Raw genomic sequence first — 27,392 nt, 5'->3', positions numbered from 1 at the left:
GCCTGTAAGTATAACAATAACTTTCTGGGACGAGCTTCATCAAGATGGGTCAGCTTTATTTGGTGTGGACAAAGGCCATATGTTCTTGGGGAGGGGGCAGAGGGTTCTCAGGGTAGATGCACACTATTGCCTGGGGCTTGAAGTGCCAGGGATGCCTCCTTTGCATTTGGCAGCACAGTCTTTTTTATATGAACTAGAACACAGCAGTTAGTTATCCTATGGGCAAAGAGAGGAGAGTGCTAGCAGGGAACTGTGTCAAAGGTCATATTCCAGATGTGTATGCATCTGTGCCTAGAGTCACTCTCCAGATGACATCAGGCAGAGACAGAGAAGCCATCTGCTGGAAATTGAAACCTCCCTTCCATTCTGTCCGGATGTGGTAGATTGCAACCTCCAACACAGGGTTCTACTATGTTCTGCCCTTGCTCTGGACTCTCCCAGATGCTTCTGGCTGTACTCTCTTTCTCATATCTACACTAAAACTTTCCCCTCAGCCATACTTTGGGGCAGTAACATCCTTACTTTCTAGGCTGTTCCCAGGACTCTTACAACTTTCCCACCCTGCCCTCCCTTCCTCAGTGCTCCCTAAGTCTTAAGCCCCAAGTGGTGTTGTAGGTGTATCAGTTGAGAGCAAGGGACCATATGATCACTTGTTCTCTGTGTTTTGATTGGCTGTGATTCTCTCTGATGGTCTCAGTTTGTTACAGAGAGATGGTTTTTTATGTTTTGTTTTGTTTTGATGAAGGGTGAAGAGTACATTCCTCTGTCGGGTGAAGTTATTATTTCCTGTTGTAAAACACCATGACCTAAAGTGACTTAGGGAAGAAAGAATTGAGTGGGGCTCATGGTTCCAAAGGGTTAGAGTGTATAATGGTGGGAGACAGGACAGCAAGCAGCAGACTCGCCAGGATCTGCGCTATCTCAACAGGAAGCAGAGAAACCAAGTGAAGTGGGGCAAGAGTATAAACTCAAACTCCACACACACTGATTTACTTTGTCCTTCAAGGCTGCACACCCTACAGGTCCCATAGTCTCCATGAACAGCACCACCAGCCGGGGACCAAGTATTTAAATACATGAGCTTATGGGGGGGGGGGACACCTAATCCAAACTACCATACATGTCAGTCATTTCAGGCCTTGACTATAGGTTCATGTCCAGTGTTTAAAATTGGGCAGGTGACCAAGATTTACCTTCCCCCACCTGTTGAGAATGCATCCAGGCCTTGCCTGACACTGGCTTGAACTGGAAACACTAAGGTAACACTCAGGTTGTTTTTGGAAAAGGTTTTATTTGTCTTACACTTCCATATTTCTGTTCATCACCGAGGGAAGTCAGGACAGGAACTCAAACAGGCAGGTGAAGGAGAGATAAACCTGTCTTTTAGGATCCCAAGTGTGGGATCAGAACGGTCTCATGAGAGAACAGGTGAGGTTAATCCACTAGAAGACCGACACCTCATGCAGGAGCTTAATTGGTGACAGCTGAAAAGATCCCGTGAACAGACTCTAGGAAGAGATATATAAATGAGCCCAGAACTGGAGGCGGGGCTCTTTGGAGACTTGGGATAGTTTTGGCTGTTCATCGCTGCACTTCAACATGCTCCTAGAGAAAAACCACTGGAAGGAAGGCTTCAGGGCTCCGGCTCCTGCTGAGATTCAGGGTTCTGGTTACCCCAGGTTCCAGCAGAAGAAATCCTGCGGCTCACGCCCGGAGAATTGTTCCTCAGAACTGATATCCTTAAGGTTTTGTTATTGTGTCCATTAATCCTCATTTCCTACTGTTTTGGTTAGTCAGGTTATAAGTGGCATATGCTCAGTCACTAACTTGTTAATAAAATATATTGGTTAAGAAAATTGAGCACATCTTTAATCCCAGCACTCGGGAGGCAGAGGCAGGCAGATCGCTGTGAGTTCAAGGCCAGCCTGGGCTACAAAGCTAGACCAGGACAGCCAAGGCTAACACAGAGAAACCCTGTCTCGGAAAAAAAAAAAAACCCACAAAAAAGAAAATTGAGCCTACAGGCAGGAACCTGGATGCAGGAGCTGATGCAGAGGCCATGGAGGGGTGCTGCCTACTGGCTTGCTCCCCATGGCTTGCTCCGCCTGCTTTCTTCTAGAACCCAGGACCACCTGCCCAGGGATGGCCCCACCCACCATGGGCTAGACTCTCCTCCATCACTCACTAATTAAGAAAATGGTTTTACAGTTGGATCCTATGGAGGCTTTTTCTCAGTTGTCTTATATTATTTCTACTTGTTATCACAGTTGTGCCCTGCACCCTCCAATGCATTACCTTCTTGATCACCTGTCAGACAAACAATGATAGGATCATTGTGACTTAATGCCTCTTGTTTTGTTTTGTTTTTTGATACAGGTTATCTCTGTGTAGCCTTGGCTGCCCTGGACTCACTTTGTAGATTGACCAGCTTCTGCCTCCTGAGTGCTGGGATTCAAGGCTTATGCCTGGTCCTACTCAATGACCTTTGTGTGTGTGTGTGTGTGTGTGTGGTTTTTTTTCTTATTTTTTTGTGGTTTTTGATACAGGTTGTCTCTCTGTGTAGCCTTGGTTGTCCTGGACTTGTTTTGTAGACCAGGCTGGCTTCAAACTCACAGTGATTCTCCTGCCTCTGCCTCCCGAGTGCTGGGATTAAAGGTGTGCACCACCAAGCTGGGCTTCAACTACATTATTTCAATGACATTATTAAAAATAGTCCCTTATCAAGGACTTGACAGGGACACGTAAGTCAAGGAGGAAATGAGGAAGCTGCCTGACTCCATTTTGAAGGGAGCAGCCATTATGCTGTATTGTTATATAATAACAACAATAATAATTAATAATAATGAGTCTCCGTCTCTGCTTCCTGGACCTGATCTGCCCCAACCTATGAACTTGACTTGTTTGGGGAACACCCAAACCCTCCCTAATCACCCTAATCCTGTGTAATCATGTGGTAAACCCATGGTCATGGCTGCTGCTTTTTTGACATTTTTCCATACTTGCTTACTGTCCAATTGTCTGTAAATCTCCTTTGAAACTCCTTAAAGGAGCCCTAAGGAATAGGCTCAAGGTCTTTCTCTCTCTTTCTTATTGTTACTGGCTTCTCAAGACCAGGTTTCTCTGAGCTTCATAGACCAGGCTAGCCTGAAACTCACAGAGATCCACCTGCCTCTGCTTCCCCAAGTGCTGGGATTACAGATGTGTGCCACTGCACTGTCGGACTTCACCGCCTGCCATCTTGATGAAAGGTGACAACATGGCATAAGGCAACCAAGGAGACAACAACAGGTCTCCAAGATATTTTGTATTAGTCTGGATTTTTCTATGCTAATTCCTGTACTGAAAACAAAGTCATAAAAGCAAGGTTTATGAAAGACTGGATTTAAAAATAAATGTTTGCTTAATAAGACATTATATCTGAAACTCAAATCATTTATATACAAAGATGTACCTCATGCTGGCAGCCAAATTTTGTACTGTAAGAGTCACCCAGGTGGCACTGGTGTTAAAGGCGTTAAGGGGTCATAGAGAGCAGCTGAGAGCTGGCACTGTAGCAGGGCTAGAGTTTCTACAGAGAGCCCAGTGGCTCTGGGAACCCCAGAGATGCCAGTGCCATGTGATAGCCACCAGGGACACCAGGCACAAATCTGGTTCAAAATTTGTAGTAGTAGGGCTGGAGACATGGCTGAGCAGTTAAGAGCCCTGGCTGCTCTTCTAGAGGTCCTGAGTTCACTTCCCAGCAACCCTATGGTGGCTCACAACCATCTACAGTGTGATTTGGTGCCCTCTTCTGGCCTGCGGGTGTATATGGACATAGAGAGCTTGCATACATAAAATCAATCAATCTTTTTAAAAAAAAATAAATGTGGTAGTGGTCTTATTCATAGATGGTTGCATTTACACTGCAAAGAGAGGCTTCTAAAATATCCTGTCAAAAACTACTAATATTACAGCAAAAAATTAATCAAGAAATGCGAGAAGTGAAAATAACTGTTCTACAAATAGAGCTACTACAGATTACCTGTTATTTAAACATAATCTTGGTTGTCAGCAATTTACTGGAATGTGCTGTTTTATATCTCTGATTTCTCTCATACTATTGGCAACCAAATTGGTGATCTATATAAAGAAACAGACAACACCTCTCAAACAAATTTGGACAGGCCAATATGGCTAAGATGGTTCTCCCCCTTCATCAGCCCTCTAAGATTATTTTTACTGGTTATCATAATTGGGACCTGTACCCTCCAATGTGGTACCAACTTGATCACCTGTCAGATAAGCAATCTTAGAGTCATTGCCACTAAACACCATTATTGCAGACAGTCCCCTGTGAAGAGTGTGACAGGGACACATAAGTCAAGGAGGAAATGAGGAACCTGCCTGACTCCAACTTGAAGGCAGCAGCCATCATGATGCCTTGTTAAAAGTAAGTTTCTGTTTCCTGGAACCTGACCTGCCGCAACCCATGACCTTGACGTGTTTTAGGGAATGCCCTAACCCTCCCTAATCGATGCGATGGCTGTGTTTGTTTGTGGGTTGGTTGGTGGTTTTTGAGAGTTGTCTGTAGTTCCTTACTGCTCCCTTGTCTTCTGAAAACTTACTTTGCAACTGCTCATGATTTTAGTCCTAAGCTTTTTAACCGGGCATTGGTGGTGACATCTTTAATCCCAGCACTCCAGAGGCAGGCAGATCTCTGTGAGTTTGAGGCCAGCCTTGTCTACAGAGTGACTCCAGGAAAGGTTTCTCTTGCTGGAGCCATTTCCAGATTTGACTAGAATCTGATCCTCCTTGATGGAGAACCCCATCTTTGTTCTAGGAACCAGGATGTGCTAGCTGATTTATCTAGCCTTTGTTTAAACAGCCTGGTTGTATAAAACATCTGCCCCAGCTAGCTAACTGCTTATCTTATCTTCTGTTCAAACTGTTCGTCTCAAAACTCACCACACTTTCTTTCTCTGCTCAAATAAATATCTTAATTGCATGTAGCCTATTCGTATTTTCTCTTCTCACGCTTTCATTTTTTTTAAATACACCCAAGTGCAGCTTTCCCCAGAAGGGTGCCAGGCCTAGAGGCTTATCAAGTCCACTGATCCATCACCACTCTAGGCAGCAGAGGGTTAGGGTGATCACCAGGCTCTCAGCCTGCGTGAGCCGAGTGAATTTGGCTTTCCACCTGTTACCTGGAGGACCCCGAACCGGAGGCAGCCAGGACACGCTGCTCTTCATGCCAGCCTCTAGATGAGCTCACTCCAGACCACTCAGACTCCATCTAAACTGTCTGCAGAGCCAATATCCTGCATGTTGGACTGTGCATGCCCCAGTCAAAGCGGTGATGAGGCTACAGAGGGTGGCCCATGCTTATAATCTCAGTGCTGGGGAGGCTGAGAGAGAAAAGCATTAACAGTGTGAGGCCTGTCTTTGCACCTCAGTGAAAGAAGGTTTTTTTGGGGGAAGTGGCTTAGTCATAGAATGCAGAATGTGTGAGGCCCTGAGTTCAACCCTAGAATAACAGCCAAGACAGCCCAGCAGGCAAGATAGCTTATTTGGTAGTGTCTGCCATGCAGGCATAAGGTCCTGACTGTGAGCTCCAGCACTTACTCACATATAAAATCAGGCTTGGTGGTATGTGCTTACAATCCCAGCTCTCGGGGCAGAGACTGGGGTGTCCTGGGCTTGCTGGCTAGCAGTCTAGCTGAATCTGCAAGTCCTGAGGTCCAATGAGAGACTTCATCCCAAAAATCCAGGCAGAAGCTCCAGAGGAATGAATTCAAGGTTAACCCTGTAGCACACACATAGGCAGGCATATACACACACACACACACACACACACACATACACACGTGGGCATCCACTCACTCAGGCCCCACTCTGTACATGTTTCTTTTTCTGCCTAGCAAGATGTCAGTTACCAATGGAAATATTAAAAACTTAAATTTTATTTGGCCCCTATCAAAATGGAAGTTTTATTCAAAATGACTTCAGGTTGGTTCCTTCTTACCATGTCACACATGGCACTGCTGCACCGTTTACACCACTCATGCCTGGGAAGCCCACATCCATGTCTCTTGAATGAGGTACCTTAGTTCCCTGAGCGCTTATCTTTCTGCTTTTAATAAAAGCCCATCCTACAATTCCTTTCTGCAAGGATAAAAACCAAGAATCTGGTTTTACACATGTGGGGGTCCCTACAAGACTAAGGGGAGTTCTCAGGCAGCTGCTGCCACTGAAAAGATGCCTTGAAGATTTGGGACAGTGCTCAGCTGGAGCCCAATTTGGCTAGGACTGCTTGACCTCTGCCCCAGTTCCTTCCTCACACCATACCTCTCAAGGTGACCTTAGGGCTATAAACTATTTATCTATTAAATCTTCTTTTACTCTGTGTGTGTGTGTGTGTGTGTGTGTGTGTGTGTGTGTGTGTGTGTCCCCATCCATGTAGGCTTTAGAGTAGGCAGGGGAAAATAATCAGGATGAGGTACAAATGAATCAGGATGAGTCTGATTTTGGTATCAGTCCTGGGCCAAGACGTCTGGAGTCTGACCCAGATCATTTTTCTTGAGCCATATTTAAGCACAGGACAATTTGGGAAAAGTTTTCAGATAACAATTTACTCAGCACCATGTGAACAGCCGAGATTAATAAGTGTTTACATTGATACTCTTTCCTATGGCTTCGTCCATAAGATGGTTTCTTGTTGACCTAGAAACAATGCTCAAGGTAAGGGTCTTGGGAGAATGACTGAGGTAAACATAATGCCTGTGGGAGTCACGATTGTCCTGGCCCTAAGATGACACAGACGTCACTTAGGCTGTTGTAAAGTACAAGTGACATCTCTCACAAAGAAGAACTTTATAGCTCAGAAGCAATGCTCAAGGTTTTGAGAGGATAAGAAAGCATAAATTCTTGAAGATAGAGGCCGAGCCTGCCTCATCAGACAGCAAAAGATCAGCAGGTTGTAAACTACATGCAATCCTGGCATTCCAGGAAGAACATCTGGGCACCTCCTTCTGCTGAGAGGTAAGCTGTGTGTTTTACTGTCTTGGCTTCTCCAGTGCTCATCTGTGTGCACAACATCCCTTTTGCCCTCTACATGTGTGTTACTCAAAACAGCTATAGCCAAGGTGTAATGCAGACCTGCCTGCCTGCTGCTGGGTTAGAGGTAGACACATTTATAACCATGTATTGTGGGCACCATGATTGGCTATGCTTGGCTAGCAGCCACATAGATCAAGTCTCACTTGTCCCTAAAGCCTGAGCTATGATCTGACTGCCTGAGACGGACAAAAAGATCAAATAACAGATACTGAAGATGTCACAGGTGTCTAGAGCTGAAGGAGAGTGAGTACTTTGGACTTTTTTTTTTTCTGAGACGGTTTCTCTGTGTAGCCTTGGCTGTCCTGGACTTGCTTTGTAGACCAAGCTGGCCTTGAACTCACAGTGATCCACTTGCCTCTGTCTCCCAAGTGCTGGGATTAAAGGCATGCGCCACCACCACCTGGCGTACTTTGGACTTCTAAATTCACTTCTTTCCCAGAACCTAAAATATTAATTTGTGGAGAAACCACGGGGTATACACACTAGAGGGGTGTGTGGGTGGGCGTGTGGGCGGGCGGGCGTGCGTGCGTGCTTGCGTGCGTGCGTGCGTGCGTGCGTGCGTGCGTGCGTGAGTGCTTGCGCGCATATCATACCTATATGCATGCATGATCTTTTCTCAGCACAATCAGGTGCTTTTGGAAAGGGGTAGAACTCTCTGCCTGGCCCCAGCATCAGTCCTGAGAGAAGTCCACCCAAACCAAGTGGTACCCCACTCCAAGCTGGGTAACAGGAGATAGAGAGCTATGTCACTGGCTGAGAGGGCAGAGGTGTGGACAGGCAGGCAGGACTCAGTGGACTCGGTGCAGCAAAAGAAAAGTGGAGATCTTGGCTGGGAGAACGAAGGGTTTATTGGATTCAACTGGGGGCAGGCATTTAGAGGCATGAGTAGGAAGCCCACTGGACCCCAGAGATTTTGCATCCACAGTGGTGGTATTATACCTTGGAATTCTGCCTCTTCCCTGTGCAGTCCACTTGCATCCAGGGCCAAGAACAACATGAAAATGGCATCCCAGGAGGTACAGATCTGAAAGTCCAGGAGACAAGTGGACGCCTACCCAGCATGGACTGGAACAAGACTTGAGACAAGTTGCCCCACACCCTATCCCCTCCACATATAACCCATAATGCATCACTAGAGGGTTCCAGGAAGCAGTGATTACACACTGGGATACAAGGATGAGGGCAGGAGTAGCAGGAAGTGTCATCACAGCAAGGCCTGCAGGAGGATTGAGGCCAGGCTGAACAGAAGCACCCCTGCCAGGGTCCAGGTGCTGCCCCCTGTGGGAACTGCTGCATTGCAGAGGTCTTCCTGGCAGCAGGAAATGTTGGAGCTGATGATAGTAATACTTGTGAACTTGACATTTTCAAGAGGATTCTGAATCACAGGACAGGTGCTATGGCAGGACTTGTACTTTAGTTTCACTCTCTCAGTTCCTGCAAAATATCAGGGAGGGACCTCAGAGCTTATGCAGGAAGAACTCAGCATCCCAAAGTCTGAGGCACATGCCACCAGGCCTAGATGGCCCAGCCTTGTCTCTAAGGCACATTGAAGCCAGACATGGTGGCTCATACTTATAATTGCAGAATTTGGAAGATGGAGGCAGAAGGATTTTTATGAGCTCAAATCAACTTGACCTACATGGGGGAGTTCTAGGCCATCCTGGGTGGGTGAGAGAGAGAGAGAGAGAGAGAGAGAGAGAGAGAGAGAGAGAGAGAGAGAGAGAGAGAGAGAGAGAACACAGTGGGACATCACCCAGTGGCAGACATAGCAGAAAGTGCAGCTGGCCTCTCAGATTTGGGCTGTTCCCCCAGGCATTTGGACCTAGGAGATCTGCTCCAGGAGACCTCAGCCTGCAGAAGGAAACAGGAAACTGAGTAGAGGGTGGGTCTGCTCCTGCCTTGTCTATCTGGAGGATATGCCTGGATGCTGACACTTCCAGGGATCTGGTTTGTCCCAAGGTCCCTTTTCCATCAACATTCCAGGCTCATTCCTTCAGCCTAAACTCCAGATTCCTTCATTAAATGCCAAGACTCACTAAATGCTCTCAGGTCTCCGGGTCCTTCAGGAGCCAGTGAGACCCTAGACATAGAGTAGGGACAGGAGCAGCTCATGGCTGCACTGGTGAGGGAGGGGGAGGATGATGATGACAACCATGAATTTCTCAGGGGCAGCCTGCGTTAGGACCACCTTCCAGCACATTCCTGGACCCCAGGGCACAACCCCCACTTTGCAGGAGCCCCATTCCGGCCCCAGGAGTCCTCTACTTGTGGGGAGGGGAGCTATGCTTTATAAATAACTGGTCCACACCAAGTGCCCAGACCTTTTCTCCCAAGCCACCCCACACCCATCTTCATACAGATCACCGGGAACTCACCCACAGTGGCTTCCACATCTTGATTATAACAGACTCCATTAGGGTAGGGGCAGGTAATTGATATGCATGAAGCTGCAGATGTGACCCCCAAGCAATCGTAGCAGCGCAGCCCCTGAGCTGAGAAGGAAGCCAACACATGAGGGCCAGGGCATGGGCTCCTTTGCCCAGACCCCTCCCCTACATCAGCTTTATTTCCACACAGCTGCTGGTCTATAGGACAGAGCAAGAACACTCCACCAAAGGGAACAGTGAGACAAGAGCCCCTTGTTCAAATATGCTGGGTCCTAGCCAGCCCCACAGGAGAGACCTGGACCCCAAGAGGTATTAGGGAGACAGTCACCATAGCGGGAAGATGGAGATAGCTGATGTCAGATGACGTGGTGAGGGGATGAGTGAGTAGGTACTGGGCAGCACAAGGACCAGCTGATGGGGAAGGCTGTTCTGACCTCCTTCCTCCATCCACCCCTGCAGAGCTGGCCCCTGGCCCTTGGAGCATGACATGCACTGGACTTCCCACAGCCAGTTCAAAGCTGAGGCTCACCATCAGACCTCCCACAGGACAGATGTAACTAAAAGTAAAGTGGTATCTGAGGGCTGAGAACAGCTTAGAGTACAGATGTTCTAGCATTTGGACCCTCGTGTGGCTGGACTGGGATGTAAGAAAAAGGTCAAATGGCGAGAATTAAGGATTCTAAACGCTTAAACTTGGCAGCTGGCGCAGGAAAAGAAACCTCTTTCAGCTTGTATACACACAGGCCAATGGCCTGCCTGGGAGGCAAGGACAACCAGGTAGAATCTGAGGACAACAGCTCCTGGTGACCAGAGTGTGTCTAGGTCTCAGGAAAGAAATGAGAGAGGGGCTGAAGGGAGCAATTATTGTTTCTGATGCTATGGGTCCTGGAGGAGTGTCATGTTTCACACTACCCTCCCCACTCCTCACCTCACCCCCCCCTCACCTCACCCCCCCCTTGACCCCGTGGCTCACGGGGGAGGTGGTGAAGTTCAAGAGTCTGACTTGCCTGTGCTGAAAGTTGCAAGGCAGGTGATGGCCAGTTTACAGAACCAGGAAGCCACCCCCAGCACAGCAAAGTTTACCCACCACAAGCCAATCCCCAAAGGGCACGCCCTGGCCCCAGCACACCTCAGGCCCTGGACACACAATGAAAATGCAAGTCCACCCACAACACTCAGGTCCTTTTAAAAATCTCGTTGGCAACATCCTGCCCCTCTCTCATTTTCCAACTCACCTCTCTCTGCACACAGTAGGGCCACAAACAGGATGAGCACACAGGACTTCATAGCATAGGAACTGTTCATCCTAAGAGGTGTGGGTAGACAGACAAACCATTAGAAGTTGGAGCCAGTTAACAGCCCCCGATCACATCCCTGGGCTCTCCATGCCCTGCACAGGCTCAGGCATTCAATCTCCCTCCCTCCAAACCTCCACACGTTTCCCCAGGAACAGATATCTGCCTGCTTTGCTTCTCCACCACCACCCAGCTTCCCTTCCTAATCCCAAGCTCCCACCCAGCGCTATCCTGAGGGCCCTTCCCTCTGCTTGCCACCCCACAGCCCAGCCTGATACCTCACCTCACTCCTGTCTGTGACCCGGCTGTAGGCACAGTGGAAACTTCTAGATAGATGTGGGCTGATATAAGTATGGTAATGTCCCTAGGCTCCTCCCAGCTAATTTCCTAAAAATTGAGGGCTTTCTGTACTTCCTCCAGGCCAACAAGTTTATTGCCTATGAGTTGACAAGGCTTGTGAGTGATCGGGGCAAGCCAGGTGTGTAAAGCAAGTGGGAGTTGCTATGGGTATAGCCCAGGAAGGAGGTAACTTGCTTTTTTGTTCTGGTTTGTGTAAATCAAGTAACTTTGATTAGCCTGAAGAATTTACTTGTTGTCCTGGAGGCTTACTGCCTCTGTCTGCTAACCTAGACCTAGTCCTGGAAGCTTCTAGCCTCTATACAATCTAACCTAGGCCTAGAACGTTCTCAGCCTCTGAGACTTACTGCTTAATAAGCTCACCCTTTGATTTTTTCTTTCTGAGCTTTGGGCTGGCTGCTTCAACTCAGCTGTTTTAGTTCAAACTCCTCTCCCAACTAACTTACTCAATCGGCCTTTTCTCTCAGCCTCTGAAGTGCTCTGCTTGGCCTCAAAGTCACTCCAGCAATCTTCTCTAATCTTCTGGCTCGTTCTGTCTTCACCTCTATCTAACCTGTTTTCTCACTCAGCCTCTCTCTGTAAAACACCCTCTGTACAACTGCCCACTAAGTAGCTTCCCTTTCTCTTCTCATGAAAGTTGGGAATACCCAACTGATTTATCACTTCTTTTCTGCCACTCAATTAGACATCACTTTTAAACCTGAGTGCTTCCTGCTACAAACTAACTTTACCTTCAGTGTTTGGGACTAAAGTCATGAACCACTACACCTGGACCTGAGATTTTCTTTACCTGATACTTGCTCCATACCAGGCTGGCTTTGAACCCAGATTTGCTTACCTCTGACTCCTGGATAGATAGATTTGCATGCTAACTAATGGCTGTAAAGGCCACTACAAGGTTCAAGATCTTCCAGAGGAATCTTCATCCCTGACCTCAAGCTGTACAACAGTAATAAAAATGGCATGATACTGGCATAGAAATAGCTTGGTTGATCCATGGAATCAAATTAAAGACCCAGAAATAAACCCATACACCTATGGACACTTATTCTTGACAAAGAAACCAAAACCATACAATGGAAAAAGGACAGTATCTTCAACAAATGGTGCTGGACCAACTAGATGTCCACATGTAGAAAAATGCAAATACATCCATAGTTATCACCCTGTACTAAACTAAAGTCCAAGTGGATTAAAGAACTTAACATAAAACCAGACACACTAAATCTATAGAAGAGGAAGTGGAGAAGAGCCTGGAACTCATTGGCACAGGAGACAACTTCCTGAACAGAACATCAATAGCTCAGGTTCTAAGGTCAACAATGAATAAATGGGACCTTATAAAACTGAAAATCTTCTGTAAGGCAAAGGACACTGTCAACAGAACAGAAATGATAGCCTACAGATTGGGAAAAGATTTTCACCAGTCTACATCTGACAAAGGGCTAATGTCCAAAATATATAAAGAACTCAAGAAATTAAACACCACCAAATCAAATAATCCAATTAAAAAATGGGGTACAAAGCTAAACAGAGAATTCTTAATAGATGAATATCGAATGGCTGAGAAACACTTAAAGAAATGTTCAATGTCCTTAGTCATTAGGGAAATAAAAACCAAAACAACTCTGAGAGTCCATCTTACACCCGTCAGAATGGCCAAGATCAAAAACTCAAGTGACAGCACATGCTGGTGAGGATGTGGAGAAAGGGGAACACTCCTCCATTACTGGTGGGAATGCAAACTTGTACTTTGGAAATCAATCTGGTGCTGTCTCAGAAAATTGGTAATAGGGCTACCTCAAGGCCCATATCCCTGAAAGATGCTCCACCACACAACAAGGACATTTGTTCAACTCTGTTCATAGAAGCCTTATTTGTAATAGCCAGAATCTGGAAACAACCTAGATGCCCCTCAACAAAAGAATGCATAAAGAAACTGTGGTACATTTACAGAATGGACTACTACTTAGCTATTAAAAACATGGAAATCTTAAAATTTGCATGCAAATGGATGGCACTAGAAATGATCATCCTGAGTGACATAACCCAGACCCAGAAAGACACACATCGTATATACTTACTTATAAATGGATATTAGCCCAACATAGATGTCTTCTGAGAGATCACACTCAGTGGGGCATCAGAACAGATGCTGGGACTCACTGATGGACTCCAGATGGAGCACTGAGAGTGGCATGGAAGAATGGGAGGATGGATGGACACAGAGGGTTCTGGAGCCCCACAAGGAGACCATCAAGGCTGGCAGATCTGGACCCGAGGGCCTGCACAAACTGTTCTACCAACCAAGGACAATGCATGCAGTAAATCTACGAGCCCTGTTCAGATCTAGCCAATGGACAGCTCATTCTCCACAGGTGTGGGGAGAGCAGGGACTGCCCTTGACATGAACTCTGGTGCCCCCAACCTGATCACTTCCCCTTGGTGAGGGAGTACAGCGGCAAACAGAGGAAGGGGATGCAGGCTATCTAGATGAGACTTGATAGGCTGTAGTCATATGGTGGGGGAGGAGCTCCCCTTCTGTCAGAGGTCTAGGGGAGGGGAATAGGGCAGAAGAGGGAGGGAAGGTGGGAATGGGAAGATACAACATTCTGGATGTAATCTGAATAAATTATTATAAAAAAATTTTAAAGCCAGGCATGATGGTGCACACACAGTACTGAGGTAGGTGGATCTCTGAGAGTTCAAAGCCAGCCTGGTCTACAAAGCGAGTCTAGGACAGCCAGGGCTGTTACATAGAGAAATTCTGTCTAAAAAAACAAAAAAACAAAAAAAAAACAAAAAAAAACAAAAAACAACCAACCAACAAATAAACAATACAAAATCTTTAAGCACAATTTCAAAAGTACCTATTAAATTTTATTGTTCGTTTTTGAGGGTGTGCTGGAATGTGTGGGCACCATGAGCCTGCAGTGCCAATGGAGGCCAGAAATAAAGGGTGTAGAAGCTCTTAGGACTGGAGTTGCAAATAGTAGTGAAGCCACAAATGTAGGTACAAGGAGGCAAACCCTCGGGAGATCAGCCTGCTTGTAACCTCTGAGCCATCCATTTTAACTTCAACAGATCCTATCATGTGCCTTAATGTCCAGCTTCATCCTAGTCTCCATTTCTACTTTAGAATAATCTTTTATGTCTATCGTATTATACATTATGTTATGTTGTACTAACCTACATTACAAAATCCTCTCCTAGCCAAAATAATTTCCTTTTTTTTTTCCTTCAGAAAATGGTTTGAGCATATAACCTTTTATCTTATCTCTTTCTCATAGTTCCCTGTTCTTTTCTATTCCCTTCCATAAAATTCATGATGCACTTTAGACTTTTGTTTTAAATCAGATGGTAGGCACATCTGATTATGTTCTGTCCTGCCTCTTCTATGCCATGGGCAGAGATCCAGAGGAAGCCAGAGCAAAGAACACGTTTATTTGTCGGTGCTGAAGTCCGTAGAGCCTCATTTTTTTTTTAAAGCTCTTAGTCTTGAAGGCCTGACCTGAGAATGAGAAGCCCACACCTCGGTGTGAAGTCCCTCGCAGGCAGATTCTAGAGGAGGAGAGAAGAGATTTAACTATCATTTGATTTTTAGGCTAAAAAGGTAATGGCCAGATGATGTGTAGGCACCTTCCTCACCAAGAAGAAAAAGGTTAGTGCGGAAACAGTTGTCTAACTAAGGTCATGGACTTAAGTATGGGGAGTGTAATTTCATGAGTTATTTTAAAAAGATACTCTGTTACTTACTTTTTTTTTCTTTTTTAGTTTTTACAACATAAAAGAGCACTGATATCATCATGTCCTTTAATTTTTTAAAGTAATTTCTAAAGATTAAACTATTAAGTACATCATTTCTCCCGTTCCTTTCCTCCCACCAGTCCCTTCCATGAACCCCACCTGGTCTCTCTTTACAACCTCTTTTATTTGTTACACACACACACACACACACACACACACACACACACACACACACACACATACACACACACACACACACTTGCACTCTTATGTTCTGAACTCTGTACATACACCGTGCTCAGACTGGATGATGTTAGCTGTAGGAACCTGACCTTACAGCTGACCACTTGGTATTGGATAGCCCGTCTGGGAGCTCTTCCCCGTGAGGACTATTTTCTCTACTCTCAGCATTCCCTTTGCTGCCTGTAGTCCTTTGTCTGTGGCTGGAGCCTGTAAGACTTATCCCCTTCCACGAGAGCATGTCTATTAGTGTCATCTGTGTTCAGGTCCCGTGCAGGCAGCCATGTTGTTGAGGCCTCATGGCTATGAGGACACATCCTGCTTGTCAGGTCCAATGGAAACTCCTCTTTCTCGAATTCTGGCACCTGTTTCCTTCCTTCCCAAGGAAGCTATTCCTCATTGCTATCAGAAGGGACAGGTGGCGATCTGTGGTGCCTATTAGCATGCCAAGGCAATGCTGGCCTCCAGGCTCTCTCAGTACCTGTGGTTCCTCTCAGCTCTTCTCACCCTGCCCGCTACACTAAACTTCTCCAGTTCATGGGCGTTGCTTCCATTCCTATATAACCCTGCCTTTTCACCCATGTGCCCTCTTGCCCGCCCCCATCTCTCTCTCTCTCTCTCTCTCTCTCTCTCTCTCTCTCTCTCTCTCTCTCTTTCTCTCTCTCTCTCTCTCTCTCTCTCTCTCTCTCTCTCTCTCTTCTCTCTCTCTCTCTCTCTCTCTCTCTCTCTCTCTCTCTCTCTCTCTCACACACACACACACACACATTGGTTTTTCAAGACAGGGTTTCTCTGTGTAGCCCTGTGTAGTCCTGGACTCAAACTGAAAGAGATGCGCCTGCCTTTTGCCTCCCAAGTGCTGGAATCACAGGCATGTGCAACCTCACCTAACTTGACTTCCTCCCTTTTTTTCTTTCTTTCTTTTCTTTTCTTTTTCTTTTCTTTCTTTCTTTCTTTTTTTTGTTTTTTGTTTGTTTGTTTGTTTGTTTTTTGTTTCACTTTGGTTTGGTTTTGGGGTTTTTTTTCTTTGTTTGTTTGTTTGTTTTTTGTTGCTGTTGTTTTGTCTTCTTCTTTTCTCTCCCTCTCTCCCTCTACTCTTCCCCTCCTCTCATGGACAGGTTGGGTCTACTATTTTCTATGCCTGTTCTGGACTCTTCCAGATGCTTCTGGTTGTACTCTATCTCTCTATGGTATCTATACTAAATCCTTCCCCTCAGCCAAACCTTGGAGCAGTAACTTCCTTACTTTATACACTGTTCCCAGGACTCTTACAACTTTCGCACCCTGCCCTCCCTTCCTCAGTGCTCCCTGAGTCTTAAGCGCCAAGTGGTGTTGTAGGTGTATCAGTTGAGAGCAAGGGACCATATGATCACTTGTTCTCTGTGTTTTGATTGGCTGTGATTCTCTCTGATGGTCTCAGTTTGTTACAGAGAGAAGGTTTTTTATGTTTTGTTTTGTTTTATTTTGATGAAGGGTGAAGAATACATTCCTCTGTCGGGTGAAGTTATTATTTCCTGTTGTAAAACACCATGACCTAAAGTGACTTAGAGAAGAAAGAATTGAGTGGGGCTCATGGTTCCAAAGGGTTAGAGTGTATAATGGTGGGGGACAGGACAGCAAGCAGCAGACTCGCCAGGATCTGCGCTATCTCAACAGGAAGCAGAGAAACCAAGTGAAGTGGGGCAAGACTATAAACTCAAACTCCACACACACTCATTTACTTTGTCCTTCAAGGCTGCACACCCTACAGGTCCCATAGTCTCCATGAACAGCACCACCAGCCGGGGACCAAGTATTTAAATACATGAGCTTATGGGGGGGGGGGGGGACACCTAATCCAAACTACCATACATGTCAGTCATTTCAGGCCTTGACTATAGTGTCATGTCCAATGTTTAAAATTGGGCAGGTGACCAAGATTTACCTTCCTCCACCTGTTGAGAATGCATCCAGGCCTTGCTTGACACTGGCTTGAACTGGAATCACTGAGGTAACACTCAGGTTGGGGAGGAAAGATTTATTTTCTTACACTTCCATATTTCTGTTCATCACTGAGGGAAGTCAGGACAGGAACTCAAACAGATGGGAACTTGGATGCAGGAGCTGATGCAGAGGCCATGGAGGGGTGCTGTCTACTGGCTTGCTCCCCATGGCTTGCTCAGCCTGCTTTCTTCTAGAACTCAGGACCACTTGCTCAGGGATGGCACCACCCACGATAAGCTGGGTCCTCGTCCATCACTCACTAATTAAGAAAATGGTTTTACAGTTGGATCTTATGGATGGCTTTTCTCAGTTGTCCCTTCTTATATTATTTCTACTTGTTATAATTGGGCCCTGCACCCTCCAATGCATTACCTCCTTGATGACCCGTCAGACAAACAATGATAGGATCATTGTGACTTAATGTTTTTTGTTTGTTTGTTTTTTAGTTTTTGGCTGTCCTGGACTTGCTTTGTATACCAGGCTAGCCCTGAACTCACAGCAATCTACCTGCCTCTAACTCGAGAGTGCTGGGATTGAAGGTGTGTGCCACCACGCCCAGCTTTAAACATGATCTTGGTTGTCAGCAATTTACTGGAATGTGCTGTTTTATATCTCTGATTTTTTTCATACTATTGGCAACCAAATTGGTGATCTATATAAAGAAACAGACAACACCTCTCAAACAAATTTGGACAGGCCAATATGGCTAAGATGGTCTCCCCCTTCATCGGCCCTCTAAGATTATTTTTACTGGTTATCATAATTGGGACCTGCACCCTCCAATGTGGTACCAACTTGATCACCTGTCAGATAAGCAATCTCAGAGTCATTGCCACTGAACACCATTATTGCAGACAGTCCCCTGTGAAGAGTGTGACAGGGACACATAAGTCAAGGAGGAAATGAGGAACCTGCCTGACTCCAACTTAAATGCAGCAGCCATCATGATGCCTTGTTAAAAGTAAGTTTCTGTTTCCTGGAACCTGACCTGCCGCAACCCATGACCTTGACGTGTTTTGGGGAATACCCAAAGCCTCCCTAGCCTTCCCTAATCAATGTGATGGCTTTTTTTGTTTGGTTGGTTGGTTGGTTTTTGTTTTTTGTTTGTTTGTTTGTGGTTTTTGAGAGTTCTCTGTAGTTTCTTACTGCTCCCTTGTCTTCTGAAAACCTACTTCGTAAGTGCTCATGATTTTAGTCCTAAGCTGTTTTACTGGGCAGTGGTGGTGACACCTTCAATCCCAGCACTCCAGAGCAGGGAGATCTCTGTGAGTTTGAGGCCAGCCTTGTCTACAGAGTGACTTCCACAAAAGCCAAGCATACATAGAGAAACCTTGTCTCAGGGGGAAAAAAAAGAAATGGGGTGTGGGGTGGAGTGGGGGGAGACCTAAGAAACAGATTCAGGGCTGCTCTTTTTAACCCAATTTAGGAGGCAGTCCTACCCAGCTCTCAGGTGCAGCCAACAGAAATCAAGCTTGTTCAGCTCCAAATTGTGGTAATGGTCTTGTAGCCAGACTGAGGTTCCTCAGTCTTGGGGAAGCATCTTTGTAGGACTCTTTCCTGCAAATAATGGGCAAGCGCTTTGTGTTGATTCCTTACCAGACATAAGCACTAGGGTCCCTCCCTTCAGAGCCTCATGGCTATTTTCAATATTCTTTTTGTTTTTATTTATGTGGGTGGGAGCTGGACAAAGGTCAGTCCATTTTGATTCTCACAGCACTTGCTCCATATCTGTATCCATCTGTGTGATGGGGCAAGACAGGACAGAGGCTTCTCTTGCTGGGGCTGTTTCCAGATTTGACTAGAATCTGATCCTCCTTGATGAAGAATCCCATGGAAAACTACCCAGCTCTCTTCTAGGAACCAGGATGTGCTAGCTGATTTATCTAGCCTTTGTTTAAACAGCCTGGTTGTATGAAATCCCTGCTCCAGCTGGCTAACTGGTTATCTTAGCTTTTGTTCAAACTGTTTACTTCAAAGAAGCCCCTTGTGGCTGAGATGCCAAGATGTGGTTTCAGCCTTTAAAATCCCCATGATCTAGACACTTGGGGATACAACTAGGTCCCTAAAACTTGGGTATGGTTCCAGATGGCTGGAATAAATACTTTCAATTAGCTATAGACTGACTGAGTGGCCTGAGCTACCTGAAACATCTCTTAATGTGGCCTTGGAGACCGAGGTAGCTTTGGGCCTGTTGACACAAAAAGTCAAGTCTCATATCAAAGGGGATAAAAGATAGTTTATTCAGATGGCAAATATGAATGAGGATTGTCTGGGAATAAAGCCTTAGATTAACCTAAGCTCCATGCACTTGGATGAAGTTTTTATAGTAACAGAACAAAGAAAGTCCTTTTAGAAGGCACTTTTCAAACCTGATGAAAACATCAGGCAAGTAGGTTCCAGCAAATTCAAGACACCTCCGCTATAGACATCAGGTCCTACTGATGACCTGTGGCCTTCTGGGAGGAGGAAGCTACTGTTTTGTTAGTGCATTTCAAAAGACTCTGTTACCAGATGTTAGATCAAGAGAAGAGGCCGAGGAATGGCTATTGAGGGTGGGATATCTTTATTACTCTAAACAACGTTTATGAGCACTTTGAACCTGCAATGGTCCAACCTCTACTTGGTCTTGAAGTTCTGTTCAGTAACCAGTTTTATAGATGATTCAGGGCAAGAGGTAGCTCTTTTACTGGAACTTTCTTTACAACCTCCCATCTCCATTTCCTGGGAAACAAACAGTTTGCCACTCCTTAAGGCCTAGTAGAAAGAATATCATACCCCTGACAAGAAAGTGACAGGACATTCTGAGTTGCTACAAAGCTTACAGTTTGTACTTTTGTGTCCTCCCTTTGAGTGGTCATTCAGTTAGGCCTGTCAATCCCCTGGCCAAGAGACCACCTTTCGGGGAGGCTGATTCACCTGAGGTCATGCTATAAGGCACTATTGTTCTGTTTTTTTTTTTTAAAGTACTGAGTGGGTAAAACCCCAATGCAGGTAACATAAACAAATATTAAGTAATTAATAGGTGTTTTTTCAATGTGAGAATCTGACACTCAGTGGATCCCAGAGGCCAAAGAGGAAGAAAGCAAGCAAAGTTCAAGGAGGGCAGAGCTGAGTGGGGCAACCATAAAGACACACACACACACACACACACACACACACACACACACACACACACACACACACGCACACACACACACCACCTGGAAGCACATGGCTAGGATCTGTGCTCCCTAGCAGTCCAGGTGGAAAGGAAGGAGGGTTACAAGTAGAAGCTCATCATTAGGATGTCAGCATTCCTTATGTTAAAAATTCACCTCGGATGCCATAGCAAGAACACAGCAGAAGAGCCATGGGCAACCTTGGGAAACACTGCTGGCTCCTGCTGGGCTTGCAACAGATACCTTTGAAGGGATTCCTGAGGCCCAGCACCTGTAAGGGAGGAATGATGGTCATTCATATTCCCTCAGTATGGATCTTTCCAAATTCCCTGATTGTGACTACCTTCAAAAGAGTCTTAAATTACACATGTAAAGCCAGGTGCAGAGGCTCATGCCTATAATCCTACTACTTGGGATATGGAAGCAGGAGGATGACCATGAGTTAGTTCAAGTCCAACCTGAGCTACATAGTGAGACTTCATCTCAGAAAACAAAATAAAGCCGCACATGGGTGGCACATACCTTTGATCCCAGCATGAGGGAGGCAGAGGCAAGTGGATGTCTGTGAGTTCGAGGACAGCCTGGTCTATACAGTGAATCCCAGGACAGCCAGGGATACATTGTTTTAAAATAACTAAAAACAACGAGAAAAGAAAAGAAACAAACATGTATGTGTAATTTAAGCATATATGAACATTGGAGTGATATATTTACAACATATTAACTCGATTGTGATATAACTATAAATTCCATACATTTATAAAACATCCAGTAAAAGTAAAATAACATAAAGTAGAAAAGATCCATAACCTATTAAATATATCTTTAAAATACAAACACCAATGCACATCTGTCTCAAAACACACCACACTTCATTTCTCTGCTCATATAAATATCTTAATTGCATATAGCCTATTAGGTTTTTCTCTTCCCACCCTTTCATTTTTTTAAATACACCTAAGTGCAGCTTTCCCCGGAAGGGTGCCAGGGCTAGGGGCTTACCGAGTCTACTGCTCCATCACCACTCTAGGCAGCAGAGGGTTAGCGTGATCACCAGGCCCTCAGCCTGCGTGAGCCGAGTGAATTTGGCTTTCCACCTGTTACCTGGATGACCCTGAACCGGAAGCAGCCAGGACACGCTGCTCTTCATGTCAGCCTCTAGATGAGCTCACTCCAGACCACTCAGACTCCATCTAAACTGTGCTGGGGAGGCTGAGAGAGAAAAGCATTAACAGTGGGAGGCCTGCCTTTGTACCCCAATGAAAGAAGGTTTTTTTTGGGGAAGTGGCTTAGTCATAGAATGCAGAATGTGTGAGGCCCTGAGTTCAACCCTAGAACAACAGCCAAGACAGCCCAGTAGGCAAGATAGCTTATTTGGTAGTGTCAGCCATGCAGATATAATGACCTGACTGTGAGCCCCAGCACTTACTCATATATAAAATCAGGCTTGGTGGTATGTGCTTACAATCCCAGATCTCGGGGCAGAGACTGGGGTGTCCTGGGCTATTGAGGATTTCGCAGGTGTCTAGAGCTGAAGGAGAGTGAGTACTTTGGACTTGTAAATTCACTTGTCTCTCACAACCTAAGATGTGCATTTGTGGAGAAACTACAGGGCATGCATTCTAGAGAAATATGAGAGAGAGAGAGAGAGAGAGAGAGAGAGAGAGAGAGAGAGAGAGAGAGAGAGAAAGAGAGAGGGAATGTTGTATGTGCGTGTGAGTTCATATCATACCTATATGTAGGCGTGACTTCTCTCCCAGTACAAGCAGGTGCTTTTGGAAAGTGGGAGATCAGTTTCTCTGCCCCCACCATCAGTCCTGAGGGAAGCCCACCAAAACCAAGCAGTACCCCACTCTGAGCTGGGTAACAGGACATATGTGGCTGGCTGAGAGGGCAGAGGTGTGGACTGTCAGACAAGACTCAGTGGACTCAGTGCAGCAAAAGATAAGTGGAGACATTGGCTGGGAGAACAAAGGGTTTATTGGACTCAACTGGGGGTAATTGAGTAGTATGTGTGCGAAGCTCGGAGGACCCCTGAGATTTATGCGTCCACAGTGGTGGTATTATACCTTGGAATTCTGCCTCTTCCCTGTGCAGTCCACATGCATCCAGGGCCAAAAACAACATGAAAATGGCATCCCAGGAGGTACAGATCTGAAAGCCCAGGAGACAAGTGGACGCCTACCCAGCATGGACTGGAACAAGGACTAAAAAAAGCAAGTTGTCTTACACCCTACCCCCACCTATAACCCACAATGCATCACTAGAGGGTTCCAGGAAGCAGTTGGGATACAAGGAGGAGGGCAGGAGTAGCAGGAAGTGCCATCACAGCAAGGCCTGCAGGAGGACTGAGGCCAGGCTGAACAGAAGCACCCCTGCCAGGGTCCAGGTGCTGCCCCCAGTGGGAACTGCTACATTGCAGAGGTCTTCCTTGCAACAGGAAATCTTGTGGCTGAGAGCAACACCCATGCTCTGGATATTTTGAAGAGCATCCAAACTGTTAGGGCAGGTGGGAAAGCAGTACTTGTTTCTTGTTTTCATTTTTTGAGAGCCTGCAAGACATCAAGGAGTGACCTCAGAGCTTATGCAGGAAGAACTCAGCATCCCAAAGTCTGAGGCACAGGCCACCAGGCCTGGATGGCCCAGCCTTGTCTCTAAGACATATTGAAGCCAGACATGGGTTGGTAAGGTGCCTTTGTGCAAACAGTGCTTGTTTGTGCAAGCATAAGGACCCCAGTTACAATGCTCCGAGCCCATCAAAAGATAGGCAGTCATGGAATAGTGGCCTGTTTGTAATCTCATCGCTCAGGAGGCAGAGATGGGGGATCCTTGAGGTAAGCTCCCTGTAAGCTTGTGGTTCAGTGAGATACCCTGCCTTAGTCAATAAAATACTTGTCAAGGAAGACACTATTAATCTCTGGGCTCCATTCACTTGTACCCGCCAGTGCACGTACACCCAAGCGCATGCACTTATACACACTGTGCTGAAGGCTCCATCAGGAAAGTGCTTTCATGGAAGCCCAAGGACCCAAGTTCAATGCCCAGCATCCAGGTAAAGAGACAAACAGGCATGGTAGCTCTGCTTATGATCTCTGTGCTGAGGAGGCAGGAGGTCCCAGTGAGATATCTTGTCTCAAAAACAATATGGTTGGGACTAGAGGAATTGCTTGGCAGTTAAAAGCGCTTGTTGCTGTTACAGAGGCCCAGGGTTTGGTCCAGACCCATGTGATTGTTTAGATCATCTGTAACTCCAGTTCCAGGGCAACGAACACTCATTCACATAAAATAAAATAAGTAAATAATTCTTTTTTAAAAAGTAGACACTGCCTGTGGAATGATACTTAAGGATGGCCTTTGACCTCTGCATATATGCACACATGTGTACCCACATATAAACAAACGAGAGAGAGAGAGAGAGAGAGAGAGAGAGAGAGAGAGAGAGAGATATGGAGGGAGGGAGGGAGGGAGAGGGACTTGGCACAGTCAGAGATCACCCAGTGGCATAGCAGAACGGCAGCTAGCCTCTCAGATTCTGGCTGTTCCCACAGGCATCTGTACCTAGGGGGGCTGCTCCAGGAGATGTCACACTAGGGAAGGAAACAGGAAACTGAGTAGAGGGTGGGTCTGCTCCTGCCTTGTCTATCTGGAGGATATGCCTGGATGCTGACACTTCCAGGGATCTGGTTTGTCCCAAGGTCCCTTTTCCATCAACATTCCAGGCTCATTCCTTCAGCCTAAACTCCAGATTCTTTCTTTAAATGCCAAGACTCACTAAATGCTCTCAGGTCTCCGGGTCCTTCAGGAGCCAGTGAGACCCTAGACATAGAGTATGGACAGGAGCACCGCATGGCTGCACTGGTGAGGGAGGGGGAGGATGATGATGACAACCGTGAATTCCTCAGGGGCAGCCTGCGTTAGGACCACCTTCCAGCACATTCCTGGACCCCAGGACACAACCTCCACTTTGCAGGAGCCCCATTCCGGCCCCAGGAGTCCTCTACTTGTGGGGAGGGGAGCTATGCTTTATAAATAACTGGTCCACACCAAGTGCCCAGACCTTTTCTCCCAAGCCACCCCACACCCATCTTCATACAGATCACCGGGAACTCACCCACAACGGACTCCACATCGTGAGTGACACAGACTCCATCAGGGTAGGGGCAGGTAGTTGATTTGCAAGAAGTCGTAGGTGTGACCAACAGGCAATCATAGCAGCGCAGTCCCTGAGCTGAGAAGGAAGCCAACACATGAGGGCCAGGGCATGGGCTCCTTCGCCCAGACCCCTCCCCTACATCGGCTTTATTTCCACACAGCTGCTGGTCTATAGGACAGAGCAAGAACACTCCACCAAAGGGAACAGTGAGACAAGAGCCCCTTGTCAAATACGCTGGGTCCTAGCCAGCCCCACAGGAGAGACCTGGACCCCAAGAGGTATTAGGGAGACAGTCACCATAGCGGGAAGATGGAGACAGCTGATGTCAGATGACATGGTGAGGGGATGAGTGAGTAGGTACTGGGCAGCACAAGAGCCAGCTGATGGGGAAGGCTGTTTTGACCTCCTTCCTCCATCCTCCCCTGCAGAGGTGGCCCCTGGCCCTTGGAGCATGACATGCACTGGACTTCCCCCAGCCAGTTCAAAGCTGAGGCTCACCATCAGACCTCCCACAGGACAGATGTAACTAAAAGTATAGGGGTATCTGCGGGCTGAGAACAGCTTAGAGTACAGACTTTCTAGCATTTGGACCCTCGTGTGGCTGGGATGGGACATAAGGAAAAGGTTAAATGATGAGAGTAAAGGATTCCAAACACCTAGATGTGGCAGCTGGGACAGGAAAAGACGCCTCTGCCAGCTTGTGTGCACAGGGGTCAGTAGCCTGGGTTGGAGGCAAGGACAACAGAGTAGAGTCTAAGGACAGTGCCCCATGGTGGCCAGGGTCTTTTTGGGCCTCAAGAAGGAAATGAGAGAGGGGCTGGAGAGTATAATTATTCTTTTATGGGTCCTGAGATGTGCCCCCAACCTTCTCTCCATTCTTCCCCTCTGCTCACAGCAGAGGTAGTGAAGTCAAGAGTCTGGCTTGCCTGTGGTGAAAGTAGCTAGCCACTTTACAGAACCAGGAAGCCACCCCAGCACAGGAGGGTTGACCCACCACAGACCAATCCCCCAAAGGGCAAGCCCTGGCCCTAACACAGGTCAGGTCCTGGGCACAATAAAAATGCAAGTGTTATCACAACTCTCAGACCCTTTTGTAAATCTCCACTGCAACAACCTACCCCTCTTTCATTTTCTAACTCACCAGTCTCTGCACACAGTAGGGCTACAAGTAGGGTGAGCACACAGGACTTCATAGCGTGGGAACTGTTCCTCCTAAGAGAAGGCGTGGGTAGACAGACAAATCCTTAGAAGCTGGAGCCAGTTAACAGCCCCCAATCGCATCCCTGGGCTCTCCATGCCCTGCACAGGCTCAGACATTCAATCTCCCTCCCTCCAAACCTCCACACGTTTCCCCAGGAACAGATATCTGCCTGCTTTGCTTCTCCACCACCACCCAGCTTCCCTTCCTAATCCCAAGCTCCCACCCAGCGCTATCCTGAGGGCCCTTCCCTCTGCTTGCCACCCCACAGCCCAGCCTGATACCTCACCTCACTCCTGTCTGTGACCAGGCTGTAGGCACAGTGGAAACTTATAGATAGATGTGAGCTGATATAAGTATTGTAGTGTCCCTCAGCTCCTCCCAGCTAATTTCCTAAAAATTGAGGGCTTTCTGTACTTCCTCCAGGCCAACAAGTTTATTGCCTATGAGTTGACAAGGCTTGTGAGTGATCGGGGCAAGCCAGGTGTGTAAAGCAAGTGGGAGTTGCTATGGGTATAGCCCAGGAAGGAGGCAACTTGCTTTTTTGTTTGTTTTGTGTAAAAGTAACTTTGATTAGCCTGAAGAATTTACTTGTTGTCCTGGAGGCTTACTGCCTCTGTCTGCTAACCTAGACCTAGTCCTGGAAGCTTCTAGCCTCCATACAATCTAACCTAGGCCTAGAACATTCTCAGCCTCTGAGACTTACTGCTTAATAAGCTCACCCTTTGATTTTTCTTTCTGAGCTTTGGGCTGGCTGCTTCAACTCAGCTGTTTTAGTTCAAACTCCTCTCCCAACTAACTTACTCAATCGGCCTTTTCTCTCAGCCTCTGAAGTGCTCTGCTTGGCCTCAAAGTCACTCCAGCAATCTTCTCTAATCTTCTGGCTCGTTCTGTCTTCACCTCTATCTAACCTGTTTTCTCACTCAGCCTCTCTCTGTAAAACACCCTCTGTACAACTGTCCATTAAGTAGCTTCCCTTTCTCTTCCCATGAAAGTTGGGAATACCCAACTGATTTATCACTTCTTTTCTGCCACTCAATTAAACATCACTTTTAAACCTGAGTGCTTCCTGCTACAAACTAACTTTACCTTCAGTGTTTGGGACTAAAGTCATGAACCACTACACCTGGACCTGAGATTTTCTTTACCTGATACTTGCTCCATACCAGGCTGGCCTTGAACTCAGATTTGCTTACCTCTGACTCCTGGATTAAAAGGCCTGTTTGTATTCCAGCCAGATCACACAGACCAGCAAAGGCTTTGGATGTGATCTCTTGAGGAAAAAAGCCATGTTCCAAATTAAAACTCCTCTATAATACACCCTTTTTGTTTAAGATTAAAAATTGTACCCAGTTTAACTTTTATAATAGAAACAATTATCAATCCCACAATCTTAACAGTCCGAATTTCTTATGAAGATGCACTCAGCCTTGGATGCGATGGTCCTCCACAACTGCAGTCCTGATCATCTGTCCTTAAGCAACAGTCCATTTCAGCATCAAGGTTTTCCAGTCTGCCAGTTAGATGGTTTGTTAAGCTGTTCTCATGCAGGGGACTCTTCCTTCTGTGTCTCCTCTTGAGTTGTGCCTTTCACTTGGAAGCTTATTTGGATCAGATCTTTATCAGTTTTGATGCAACCTATAGTCTTTCATCACCTATGGAAATATAAGCAAAACCTCTTCCCCAACGTAGCGTATTCCCAGAGTTCCATTCTAATGTTAAAACATTTTTAAAGTATACAAGTTGATCTAATTCAGCAGGGTTGGTTTTTTGTTTTGTTGT

At 46.4% G+C, this 27,392-nt stretch overlaps 1 protein-coding gene across 3 annotated transcripts in view; it reads right to left on the bottom strand.

Moving 5' to 3' along the window:
* The window catches only part of LOC311578671 (lymphocyte antigen 6A-2/6E-1-like), a 53,408-nt gene extending 27,461 nt beyond the window's left edge, over positions 1–25,947 (bottom strand). For 2 of the 3 annotated variants that reach the window (XM_084748678.1, XM_084748677.1), the window contains exons 1-2: positions 25,900–25,947; positions 10,718–10,788 (exon numbers count right to left, since the gene is read on the bottom strand). In XM_084748678.1, coding sequence (XP_084604804.1) covers positions 10,718–10,787 — 70 coding nt within the window. In that variant the 5' untranslated portion in view covers position 10,788; positions 25,900–25,947. Of the gene's footprint in view, positions 1–10,717; positions 10,789–24,370; positions 24,488–25,553; positions 25,616–25,899 lie in introns of those variants that run through there. The other variant, XM_084748681.1, reaches the window with a different exon arrangement.
* Positions 25,948–27,392: the final 1,445 nt, after the last annotated feature.

Source organism: Acomys minous, assembly GCF_964271855.1.
Source record: "Acomys minous genome assembly, chromosome: 12".
Taxonomy (NCBI): domain Eukaryota; kingdom Metazoa; phylum Chordata; class Mammalia; order Rodentia; family Muridae; genus Acomys; species Acomys minous.
Note: the sequence above shows the minus strand (reverse complement) of the source record. Positions and strands in the feature narration are given on the sequence as shown.